Genomic DNA, 12492 nt, shown 5'->3' with positions numbered 1-12492 from the left:
AAGCTGCTCCAACGCAGGCACGTGCTGCCTCGGTGCTGGTCACCGGTCAGCGCCGAGCCACGGGGCCAGTAGTGCTCTATTGCTGCCTGCTGCACGCCTAGAGTTCGTAGCATCGCTGCATCAGCACTCGGCAGCGGCGTGCAGAGCTGGATCTTTGGCCGAACTGGCAGCTAAAAACCTGCCGGAATAGCATGTGGGCTACACTCCCTAGCTAAACGCTGGGCCTGAACCCTAGCAGCAACAGCTACTGAACTAGTACATGCCATGGGCGCAGCGCAGGACACCGTTCCACTGTTCCAGGCTTCCAGCTCGCTGGATGCTGATGGCCTGAAGCTGTACCCGGCGATTGCTGCAGCTGGTGAGGGACGGGGCTATAAGATACGCCAGGCGCAATTCAACCTGTCAGAAGCCAGGACTGGGACTTTTGGTTGTAGAGGCAACCGAGCATGGAACGGACTCTGAATACGGGGCCGTTCTCTGCCGCTGGAGCCATTCCTGGATGGCGGAGCGGAGGCGTGTCGTGGCCGCTGCTGAACCAGCTCCTGAATGAACCAGGGGTGCTAAGTGCTGGACTTGCACATCACTACATCAGGGAGGATGTTGGTAGGCTTCAGATCTCCATGAACAACTGGATGTTTGGCCCGAGCAGACTACAACCTGCTAAGATAACGTATGGCGGACACCCTAAATTCTGGACCTAAACAGGGCATGCATGGCAGGCATCACTGTCTAAGGCTACAATGCAAACTTACAACGATTACATGGGCCACGTTTAGATTGCAAATTTGTATAACATTTGGAACTTTTTGCTACGGTAGCGTTTTCGTTTGTATTTGACAAATTTTATCTAATCATGGTCTAACTAGGCTTAAAAGATTCGTCCCGTGATGTACAATTAAACTGTGCAATTAATTATTTTTTTTACATACATTTACTGCTTCATGCATGTGTCCCAAAATTGATGTGATGGAGAGAGAGTGTAAAAATTATAAGATTTGGAAGCGATCTAAACGGCGCCATGGTAGTATGGTACACTGTTACAGCTAGTTCTAGCTGAATCTTAAAGCCACACGGGTTCCAGAAGTTGATGAGCAACGAAACTACAGAGGAGTTATTCAACTCGTCAGGACTTCGGTAGAGTGGCGGAGGCACCGTACTGATATTAATATTAGTGGCGGGGAAGCACGCAGCAACCCAACAGGTTAGGCCGAATTCTGCTGCTGGAGCCATTCCTGGATGGCGGAACGAAGAGCGCGATTGGGAATGAGCTCGTCGTGTTCGAGTCGCATGTTGGTCATCGGAGAAGTGTCGTGGCCGCTTAGAGCCAGCTTCTGATGCCCTCGGCTTCGTAGGTGAATCCATCAGCTGCGATATGTGGATCGTTCATGATATCCTGAAATAAGAACCACACAAGCAATGGTTAGCCACCAGATAAAATTTCTTTTAGCAAAGGCGGCACATTTAGCTCAAGAACTGGGGAATGCGAGATGAAGGCGCAATAAATCCATGTTATAACACCTGAGATATAGGGCAGATGAAATACGAAGATGTGCAGTTTTCATCCGGCACTGATCTAGAAGATGAGGCTGAAGGTGTAGTCGTCGCAGCATCCCGCATCGCCTCAACCACTCTCCACACCTCGCCTGAAAGATCAGGACGGCACCTCCGGCTCAGCTCCGTGCAACTGAGAGCAAGGTGTGCTAACTGCTGCACGTGCACATCAGGCCACTCTCCTGCTGTGGGATCAACTACTGAGCGCAGGTCATCTTTCATCATCGCATCCTCCACAATCTTCTTAATACCAACAGGAGGCTTTCCTGTCAGAAGGCGCAAGACCACGATCCCAAAAGAATAGACATCAGAGTGAGGTGTCAGCTCTCCAGTGGCGAGAAATTCTGGGTCCATGTACAAGGGGGTTCCCACTGGATGCATTGTGTGATAAAGGGTAGTGTTATTGGTGCTGAACTGGATCAGGAGGCGAGAGATACCGAAGTCGCTAAGCTTACTGACTAAGTTAACATCAAGAAGGATGTTGGCTGGCTTCAGATCACCATGAACAACTGGGTGTGGTTTATTCTTGTGCAGAAAGATCAGTGCTGAACATATCTCTGCAAAAATTCGGGTACGAATCTGCCATAGCAATGTTTGCCTTTTATCTGCACACACCAGAAAATCTTCTAGACTTCCATTTGGCAAGAACTCATAGACAAGTGCAGATGATTCTGAGCATGCTCCCAATAGAGTTACAAGGTGACGGTGCCTCACCCTACTCAGGATAGTAACCTGCAACATAAATCCGAAATAAACTATTCATCATTCATAGAGTGAGACATCCTTTCAAAATGTTCTATTCTAGTTCCAGTTTTGAACAGGAAAGGTGCTAGATATCAACTCCTTTTTCCAGTGTGACATGGGCAAAGTAAGATTTCAGGATGAGATGTGTAAATTACCTCTTGCTCGAACTGTGACCTTCCCTGTAAACAATCAGGTTTCAACACCTTTATTGCAACTGACATGTTCCGGAGGATACCTCTGTATACACATGCAAACCCACCTTCTTCAATAGTAAACTACTGAAATTTTCAGTTGCAGACTCCAGTTCAGATGATGAAAACACAGAATACGTTGATGTAACCAAAGCCGAATGCATTTGCCCTCTTCTCTGACGTAACTCTTCAACCTCACGAACTGCACGATCCCTATCGTGTAGCAAGTGATCATGCTCTGATAGAAGCCAGTCATATTGTCCCCTGGATTCAGAGAGCTGGCCTAGAAGACGCTCATTATGCTCATTGGCCTTCTGAAGCCTTTCAGCGACATCATCGTGTTGTATTTTAAAGCGTTCCAACTCTTGTTGTGCCCTTGAAAGAAACTCCTCAGTTTCTTTCCTTTGTTGGACCTGGCTTAAATACAAGTCCTCCATTGTTCTAGCCTGAAAAATTAAAAATGTGACCATTCGCATCAGAACGCACTGTTCTTATAGAGACAAAGGTGCTTTCCCATCTTCTTAACCCAAAATGAAATGGCTGAGGAGAAGAAGGTTCCTTTTGGGGGTACCCCCGGGAAGAGATCCAGTGGAGACGGGGTGGGCCTGTAGCTCAGAGGATTAGAGCACGTGGCTACGAACCACGGTGTCGGGGGTTCGAATCCCTCCTCGCCCACAGCCTTCCAAAGGGGGAAGGACCTTTACTTTCTCCCTGAGGGTAGGAAAATCATGATCGGAATAGCGGACGTAAAGCTATTGAACTTGGGTGTGCTCTTTCCTTTTGTCGAAGTGGAATCGTAGAACAGAATGTGATACGATGAGATAGAATGCAACAGAAACAAGGATAGGCATTCATAACATTCAGATAGATGACGTTTGACTGCATATAACATGATAGCCTACTAATTTTGTTAAAAGAGTTAGCTGCTAGCATCCTAGATTTTTTAAAGAAAAAGTATCATCAATAAGAGTACACTTTTCATATGGCTGCCATGGCCTTGGCAAGTCATTACTAAACTCAGTGGCAGTGGTTTGTTGCAAGCTTGCCCATCTCTTGGAGCAGCAGTAGCAACAATATAAGAGAAGTTTGTTCTGTAATTAACGTGATCAAACTATTGGGAAAGAAATGATTGAATGAGATATCGGCCTCTGACCGAGATAATTTATCTTTGGCCACAACAAATTATCAGCAAATCCTGTTACAGATTTACCATTCGTTCAGATTCGATACGCCTCAAACGCTCTTCAGAAGCTTCCTTCTTGAATATTGCAGCTTGTTCCGTTGCTTTTTGAAATTTATGCAAATCATCTTCTGTTCGAAATTCTCCCTGGAAGGACCATTAAAAAGTATTCATTTTGGATAGTTTATCAGTTGGAAAATTTGATGCCATCTTGAAAACGGAAAACATTTTCATATGACTGCCAATCTACCATAGGAATATAAACAGTGTTCTGATGCAAACTTGCACATTTCTTGGACTAGGAATGGTAAGAGAAGTTTGTTTGTGTTTAACGAGATCAAACTATTTGGAAAAGTAATGGTTGAATACTAATGTTGGGCATCTAATCGAAGATAATTTAACTTGTTGCTTCAAGAAAGTGTTTAGATGACAAGAGTTCAGTAACTCGTGTTACAGATTTACCACTCGTTCAGACTCAGTATGCCACAAGGGTTCTTCACCAAATTCCTTTGTGATCATTGTAGCCATGGCCTTTTGGATTCCATGCAAATCATCTTCTGAATGAAAACCTCCCTGAAAGGATCACAGTATATCTACCCCTTGAAATAGTAAGGGACTGAGGTAGGGTGCTTATTGAATCAGACTTGCAGAAAAAGGTAATGATTGACAATCTTTCAAAGGAATTAGACTTACAAACATCTTTTTCAAGTACTGAAGATCAGCACCTCCATGACCCCTCTTAATGCGTGCTTCACATCTGGAACAACAAACAAAATGTCACTTAACAAATCATGTCAAGAAGGCCAAAAGAGAACTCGAAAGCCACCTCCTTAAGCCATCAAGTACTTCCAGATTGTTTGGGTCACACCTCAAACCCTCTTGGTAAGTTGCCATAGCATTTTCATAATCTTCCATCAGGAACTGAACTTTAGCTTTGCGCACATAGCCCTTCAGAAAAGTAGGATCCAGTTCAATGCATTTTTCTGCATCCTCAAGAGCTTGAGGTAAAGCTCCCAGATAGATGTAGCATTGAGCTCTGTTGCTAAAAATCTGAAAGATCAAATATTGAAGACATCAAAACAAATTACTATAGCTGAGATGTCAAGGAGAAAAGGGGAAGCCCGAGGACATGGCAATAAAATGAACAATGCATGCCAAATCTGCCTGATCATAGAGGGCATATTTAATTTACCAATGTAAATTTAGTTTGGAAGAAAGAGTCGCTCTAATTTAAAAAGAGGTGAGATTTTACCAAGGATCTATAGTCCTATATTTATTTGAGAAGGGAAAACAGAGGAGTAGCCAAAATGCTTACTTTAGGATCCTTTGGGTTCATTTTCATAGCTTTAGTGTAGTGCACTGCTGCTTCATGGTATTTCTTCTGCTTGAACAATCAGATATATGATGCTTAAAAAACACAGATTACTAGGAGTAGGAACCGTATCTAGTATCTACTTGTCCCTTTCTTTTGTGCTCTCTGTCGTTCGGTCACACGGGAACCCTCAGAGCATATATTCCATTCCCCATTTCCATATTCAACAGAGCCGTGATCTAGCAGCACCCAAACCTCTCTCACGGTGGTGGTCGGCGGCCTGACCCAGTCGCTCCTTCTCCTCCAGCTCCTTCCTCTTCCTCTCCGCCTTGCCGAGCTTGTCGAGCGTCTCCTCGCTGTAGTGTTCGGCCAGCGACTGCTGCAGGGCCCTGACTGCCGGCGCGTAGTCACCGGCGCAGCCCGCGAGCTCGAGCAGCGCCGACGCCTTCCGCGACAGCGCCTTCGCGATCAGCTTGTTGTCGGCGCCGAGCTCCCTGCCGAGCTTCACGGCCTCGTCGCAGTCCCTCACGCACTCCTGGTACTGAAAAATGTCTCAAAGCGTCGTCAGCGGCGGCGCCGCCAGCGAGGGTACGGAATGGAGGGGGGCGGGGAAGCTGGCGAGAGAGATACCTTGCCCTTTGCCCATGTGGAAGTAGGCGGCGGCGCGGTTGGTGAGGAAGGAAATGTCCCTGGGGTCGAGGAGCGCGCCGCGAGTGTAGTGCTCGACGGCCGTCTCGAGGAAGGACTTGCTGTAGGCTTCATTGCCAGCCTCCTTCGCGCGACGCGCCTCCTCCGCCGCTGCCTCCATGGCACGCCCACCTCCCTCCGGGTGATCGACGGGTCGACGCTACGGCGACCGTCAGTGCATTTGGCGGGTGCCGGCGGTTGGTGGTGCGGCGGCGACTAGGGAGGGAGCGGCGCCGGCTGGACGAGAGTTTTGCCGGAGTTTGGGGAGCAACGAGCATCCGCTCTGCGCGGCGGTTTGTCTTCATCTACTGCCAAGTGGGACCCGGGGAGTGGGAGTGGGGCCACCTCCTTTGCGCAGCCACGAGCCCACTGTAGGTAGCAGGTCCTGCGGCTTTACTGCAGTTCAGAAAGAATCTTTTGCGTACAACTATCCGCTTGGGCTCGACTTCTGGGAAGGAGCTCCGTCCTCCGTCCCCGTGGCATGTACGTTTTGGCAGGTCCAAATGGAAGCACACCACGAAGCGAGGCCCATGTCAATATCTAGATCTTGACAGGACGCGAGCTATGAAATATTTGTTTTTGAGGGTTTGATTTTGAAAAATTCAGAATTTCCGATTCTAGAAGTCATCTAATTTTTGGATTTCTCAGAATTAAGCTTTCAAAATCAGCCTGAGCTTTTAAAATCAGCCAGAAGCTGAAACAAACAAATCGAGATTTCAAAATCAGCCAGACAAACGAGGGGGTAATGAGGTAGTAGGATAATTGAAGGCAAATATATACAGTGCATGCAGGTTTTGGCAGGCATCACTGTCTAAGTTAATCAACACTGGCATCACTGTAAGTTAATCAACACTGTCTACAATGCTACATGGTACACTGTTACAGCTAGCTGAATGTTAGCTCTTCAGTTCAAAAAAAAAAAGGTTAGATCTACGGGAGCAGCAATTCAACTCGTCAGGACCAAGACATTGGTAGAGAGGCAACGAACTGATATCTGGTGGCAGAGAAGCACGCAGCAACCCAACAAACTACAAGGCCATGTTCTGCTGCTGGAGCCATTCCTGGATGGCGGAACGGAGCGCGCGATTGGGAATGAGCTCTTCGTGTTCCAGTCGCATATTAGTCATCGGTGACGTGTCATGGCCTCCATCGAGCCAGCTCCTGATGGCCTCGGCTTCGTAGGTGAACCCATCCGCTGCGATGTGTGGATCGTTCATGACATCCTGAAATAAGATCGGAAAAGCACTAATGGTTAGTCATCAGAAGAAAAGGAGGATGTTCATGTGTTGCGCGCATTTTCACAAAAGAACAAAGGCAGAAGACACATTCAGCTTAATATTCGGTTCTTCAGTGCAACAATTCATACATTTGTTCACGAGCTGGGGAAAGCCAGATGAAGGCGCAAAAATTCAACGTTATACTCACCTGAAATATAGGGCAGATGAAATATGACGGCGTGCAGTTTTCATCAGACACTGATCTAGAAGATGAGGCTGAAGGTATGGTTGCAGCATCCCTCATCGCCTCAACCACTCCCCACACCACGACTGAAAGATCAGGACGGCACTTCCGACTTGGCTCCGTGCAACTGAGAGCAAGGTGTGCTAACTGCTGGGCGTACACGTCAGGCCACTCTCCTGCTGAGGTATCAACTATTGAGTTCAGGTCGCCTTTCAACACGGCATCCTCCACAATCTTCTTTATACCATCAGGGGGCTTTCCTGTCAAAAGGCGCAAGACCACTATCCCAAAAGAATAAACATCAGATTGACATGTCAGCTCTCCAGTGGCAAAATATTCTGGGTCCATGTACTGAAGGGTTCCCATAGGATGCATGGTGAGACACATGATAGTGTTGTTGGTGCTTGACTGCAACAGGTGGCGAGAGATACCAAAGTCACTAAGTTTACTGACTAAATTAACATCAAGAAGGATGTTGGCAGGTTTCAGATCTCCATGAACAACTGGATGTGGTTTATTCTTGTGCAGAAAGGTCAATGCTGAACATATCTCGGCAATAATTCGGATGCGAGTCTGCCAGGGTAGACTGCGCCTCTTTTCTGCACAAACAAGAAAATCTTCTAGGCTTCCGTTTGGTAAGAACTCATATACAAGTGTAGATGACTCCAAGCAGGCTCCTAACAGAGTTACAAGGTGAGGGTGCCTCACTCTACTCAAGATAGCAACCTGCAGCAGGAAAACCAAAACGTGCCATTCAGCATTCTTTTCATGGGTAAAGTGTGCTTTCAAATTACATTTTCTATTTCAGTTTCATTTGTAAGCTTAAAAGGAGCTAGAGATCAAGCCCTTTTTTAACTTTGATAAAGACAATTCAATTTTCAGAATGGATCGAATTGGACTACCTCTTGCTCGAACTGTGATTGTCCCTGTAAATTATCAGGTTTCAACACCTTTATTGCAACTGCCATGTTCCGGAGGGTACCTCTGTACACGCATCCAAACCCACCTTCTCCAATTTTAAGCGAACTACTAAAATTTTCAGTAGCACACTCCAGTTCAGATGATGAAAATTCACAGTGCATTGATGTAATCAATACTGAAAGCATCTGGCCTCTTTTCTGACGTAACTCTTGAACCTCCCGGACAGCATGATTCCTCTCGTGTAGCAAGTGATCATGCTCTGATAGAAGCCGTTCGTATTGTCCTCTGGATTCAGAGAGCTGACCTTGTATATGCTCATTGGCCTTCTCAAGTTTCTCCATGACCTCAGCGTGTTGTTTTTTAAGTCGTTCCAACTCTTGGTGTACCCCTGAAAGATGTTCCTCCATTGTTCTAGCCTGCAGGGAAAAAGCCATTCTCATCCAATATTGAGATAGATATCTTATGGTTCAGTAACAACAGCATCCTGGAAACTTTGTTAAAGGATAACTTGCTAATGTCCTGGATTTTTTTGGGTAAAACTATAAAAACCTACCATGAAAAATAAAAACGTGTTCATAAGATAAGACTGACATGGCTATTCAACAGTAAATATCTTTGTTCTTTACTCTACATGATAATTCTATTGGAAAAAAAATGAATTGATGGTGATATTTGATCTCCAATCCAGATAATTCAACTTTTCGCCACAAAAACAATCAAGATGATAATAGTTTCGAGTGAATCATAGTACTAAAGATTACCATTCGTTCAGATTCTATGCGCATCAGACGCTCATCAGAAGCTTCTTTCTTGAATATTGCAGCTTGTTCCATCGCTTTTTCAAATTTACGGAAATCATTTTCGGATTGGAAATTTCCCTGAAAGGGCCATTAAAAGAGGGTCATTTAGGAAATGCAATTTATTTGGAAAATGCATCCTTTTGCTTCCATTTGTTAACAACTCCGTAGTTACTCTATGTTGAGCTTAGGCACGGCGGAGTCAAGGCAAGGGAGTGAAACCAAAAACTGTGCCTCAAAATAAACATTAACATGCAACCGCCACTTGTGCGTCAATTAGATATGCAGCTAGCTACTGCACAAGACTTGAGCTAGAGCAGATCAGAAACAGAGAAAAAACAGAAAAGTATGGGGGTGGGGCATTAAGCATGAAAAAGGCAAGTGACATTATAGCGGGTGTTTTATTTATTTATTGTTCAATCTAATAATTAGTTAGCAGGCTTTTACGTATGTTTTATGATCCTAATAGAGCATGTTTACGGTTTTGGAGTGCTACTCTTAATGCGCACCTTGCTCATCAAGGCTCGCCAAGGATTACCAGCCACAGTAAACTACACAAGCAGGGGTCAGGAAAAAAAAGCAATCATGGAAATTCTTTCTAAGAAAGGAACCAGACTTACTGACATCTCTTTCAATTCCTTAAGCTCAAAATCACTCCCATTAGCCCTCTTAATGCATGCTGCACATCTAGTTCAAATAAATGCAATGCTAGTTCAAATCATCAGATCATGAGTCAAGAAGGCTAGAATGGAACTGGTAAGCTACCTTCTTAAGCCATCAACAACCTCCAGATTATTTGGGTCACACCTCAAACCCTCTAGGTAAGTTGCCAGAGCATTTTCATATCTTTCCATCAGGAACTGAACTTTAGCTTTACGCAGATAGCCTTTTAGAAAAGTCGGATCCAGTTCGACACATTTCTCTGCATCCTCAAGACCTTGAGAGAAATCTCCCAGATAGATGTGGCATTGAGCTCTGTTGCTAAACGCCTGAAAGATCAGTTACAAATCATAAAATGAATTGCTCGACCACGAGAGCCAAAGAAAAATGGGGGCAGCTCCAGGACATGTCTTTACTGAGAACAAAGCATGCCAGATATGACTGTTCATAGATGTTGTTTTACCATTGCAAATTTAATTTATAAAAAATTCGCTAATTTCAGAAGAGGATCTGGAGTTGGCTTTATTTGAGAAGAAAAAAGTTAGTCGAATACCCAGTTTGCTTACCCTTGGATCCTTTGGGCTCATTTTCATAGCTCGAGTGTAATGCATTGCTGCTTCATGGTACTTCTTCTGCTTAAAGAATTCATTACCTGCAGCATTTTACACCCAAAGCAGCACTTTCATACCCCAATTGCATATAACTATGTACTACGTAGGAATTTGGTATACGATGCTTAAAAAACACAGATTACTAGGAGATGTACCTACCTGCAGAATATACCTTGCAAAGTTCTAAGTCTAATCCACACAGAGTAATTGAAACTGTCTGAGAGTATTTTTTATTTTATTGTCGCCCCAAAATGTGTGCTGCATTTGTGATTGGTAAACGAATGCAATCCACTAGCATTGTCTAATTTCACATTTTTATACCCAACAATGCCGTGATCGAGCACCATCCAAACCTTTCTCGCGGTCGTGGTCGGCGGCCTCCTGATCCAGTCGCTCCTGCTCCTCCACCTCCTTCCTCTTCCTCTCCGCCTCGCCAAGCTTGTCGAGCGTCTCGTCGCAGTAGTGCTCGGCCAGCGACTGCTCCAGGGCCCTGATCGCCGGCGTGTAGTCCCCGGCGCAGTCCGCGAGCTCGAGCAGCGCCGACGCCTTCCGCGACAGCGCCTTCGCGATCAGCTTGTTCTCCGCGCCGAGCTCCCTGCCGCGCCTCACCGCGTCGTCGCAGTCCCTTACGCACTCCTTGTACTGAAAAGGACCCAGAGCGTGGGCGGCCGTGTCGCCGGGGATTCTCTGGGAATCGGAACGGAAGGGGGGGGGGGAGAGAGAGAGACCTTGCACAATTTGAGGTAGGCTGCGGCGCGGTTGGTGAGGAAGGAGATGTCGCTGGGGTCGAGGAGCGCGCCGCGGGTGTAGTGCTCGACGGCCGTCTCGAGGAACGACTTGCGGTAGGCGTCGTTGCCGGCCTCCTTGGCGCGCCGCGCCGCCTCCGCCCGCTCGTCCGTCTCCATCGCGTGCCTGTGCCTCCCTCCGGATGGGCGACGGGCTGGCGCTACGGCGACTGCAGGCGCATTTGGGCCTCCCCGGCGGCTGGTGGTGGTGGTGCGGCGGCGACTACGAGGGGACGACTTGACGAGACCTCGGCCGGAGTCTGGGGAAGCATCTCCCTGTGCAGCGGTTTGGTCTCTGTCACTGTCAAGTAGGACACCCGGATAGGTGGTGGGCCCGCCGTCTAGTACGCTGCCACGCCCACGAGCTCGTTTGGGTTTGCTGCAGTTCGTGAAGAATCTGCCCCCTTTTTTTTCACAAAAATATCCACGAAGCCCATTCGGAAGCTTTTTCTGAAGGTCCTCTCTGCTTAGCTCTCACCAATACAGATGAACCTGTTCTTGTTTGTTTTCTCTTTGAAGGCACCATTTGTTGAACTTGTTGAAGTCCCGAGCGAATGGTCAATTGGTCATTGACTTTCAAAGTAGATCCTGAAGTTTAGTGGCCTCCTCCGGTGTGCTGTGTGCATCATGCATGCACTATGTAATGGAGATGGTTTGGTGAGTTTGGATCTGCTAGCAAGGCAAGGTTCAGCTATGCTTTTTTGATGAAAAGGTTCGGCTATTCTTTATGGTCAGTGTGAAGGGTGAGGGGAGAAAGGGTCGCGCAAGTACAATAATAAACCTATAAATCGTTAAAATAGACTAATGATGGATTTACAGCCAAGATGTCAAACTAATTCTTGGTGCCACTTGGCCGCAGGCCACCGCGCTCTAGCCGCGTCACGCCTCATATCCGTTTGCTTGATGTCAAATCTTTTCCGTTTGCTTGATGTCAAAGCTTAGGCACGTCAGACAAAACAAATAGCAACTTACTCCCTCCGTCCTGAAGTATAAGGTATTAAGGTATTAGAAAATTCAAAAATTATACCCAAATATAAGGTATTCTAAAACTTTTAGATAAGTATTAAAAGAAATCGTTTAATTGTTCTTAGCTCTTAGCTACATACTTACCTTTTCTACTTTTTCTACTGCTTTCTCACTGCTTAATTTTAGGAACAACTTTAAACAAAGAGCTTTTAGAGGGTACATGCATCTTTTATTCTCTCACTTAATATGTCTTAGAATTGCTAGAATATCTTATCTTATAGGACGGATGGAGTAATTTATTTTTGCGCCGCAATATGGCGGAAGTATGGTCGAGAGCTATGGCTACACGTATTGCGACGGCAACCAAACAAGGTCAAGTACTTTACTCTATTATTAGGCTTCTTAGATCTAGAATGGTGGGAATTTTTTTATATATAAAGGAAAAAAGTTCTTTTTACCTCTTTGAACTTTGAGATGAGTCCGCGTTTCCTTCCTAGATAATAAAACGGTCCGCTTGAATTCCTTGGATTCGCGATACGGAACACATAACCTCCCTAACTGGTTTCTCTCAGTGGTTTTGCTCCTTTTATTTTATATTAATTTTGGCTGAATCTTTAAAAAATTAT

At 45.9% G+C, this 12492-nt stretch overlaps 1 protein-coding gene, 1 non-coding gene and 1 pseudogene across 3 annotated transcripts; 1 reads left to right on the top strand and 2 right to left on the bottom strand.

The window, feature by feature from the left end:
* Window positions 1-1135: 1135 nt before the first annotated feature.
* LOC112890109 lies at window positions 1136-5963 on the bottom strand (annotated as a pseudogene).
* Window positions 3088-3161, top strand: TRNAR-ACG. Its single transcript has one exon. It is a non-coding gene; the product is annotated as a tRNA-Arg (tRNA).
* Window positions 5964-6419: 456 nt separating the features above from the next.
* LOC112889228 (U-box domain-containing protein 70-like) lies at window positions 6420-11165 on the bottom strand. Of its 2 annotated transcripts, XM_025955746.1 has the most exons (10): window positions 10844-11165; window positions 10469-10757; window positions 10071-10156; window positions 9610-9833; window positions 9465-9531; window positions 9354-9395; window positions 8809-8925; window positions 8029-8463; window positions 7091-7852; window positions 6420-6888 (listed from the first exon to the last, which is right to left on the bottom strand). In XM_025955746.1, the coding sequence occupies exons 1-10, from the start codon at window positions 11018-11020 to the stop codon at window positions 6694-6696; spliced, it is 2394 nt and encodes a 797-aa protein (XP_025811531.1). In that variant the 5' UTR covers window positions 11021-11165; the 3' UTR covers window positions 6420-6693. The 2 variants fall into 2 exon arrangements, with proteins under 2 accessions (XP_025811531.1, XP_025811532.1); XM_025955747.1 differs by lacking the exon at window positions 9354-9395 and having other exon boundaries at window positions 10844-11164.
* Window positions 11166-12492: the final 1327 nt, after the last annotated feature.

The sequence above is a fragment of the Panicum hallii genome, chromosome 4 (genome assembly GCF_002211085.1).
Source record: "Panicum hallii strain FIL2 chromosome 4, PHallii_v3.1, whole genome shotgun sequence".
Classification (NCBI taxonomy): domain Eukaryota; kingdom Viridiplantae; phylum Streptophyta; class Magnoliopsida; order Poales; family Poaceae; genus Panicum; species Panicum hallii.
The sequence above is the reverse complement of the archived record's forward strand: the minus strand, read 5'-3'. Positions and strand labels throughout refer to the sequence as shown.

Coding starts and splice junctions, on each gene's coding strand:
- LOC112889228 (XM_025955746.1), bottom strand. CDS start 11,020: ATGGAGACGGACGAGCGGGCGGAGGCGGCGCGGCGCGCCAAGGAGGCC. Junction 9,834..10,070: donor TGAGCCCAAAGGATCCAAGG/GTAAGCAAACTG, acceptor CTGATCTTTCAG/GCGTTTAGCAACAGAGCTCA. Junction 7,853..8,028: donor AATCACAGTTCGAGCAAGAG/GTAGTCCAATTC, acceptor TTCCTGCTGCAG/GTTGCTATCTTGAGTAGAGT.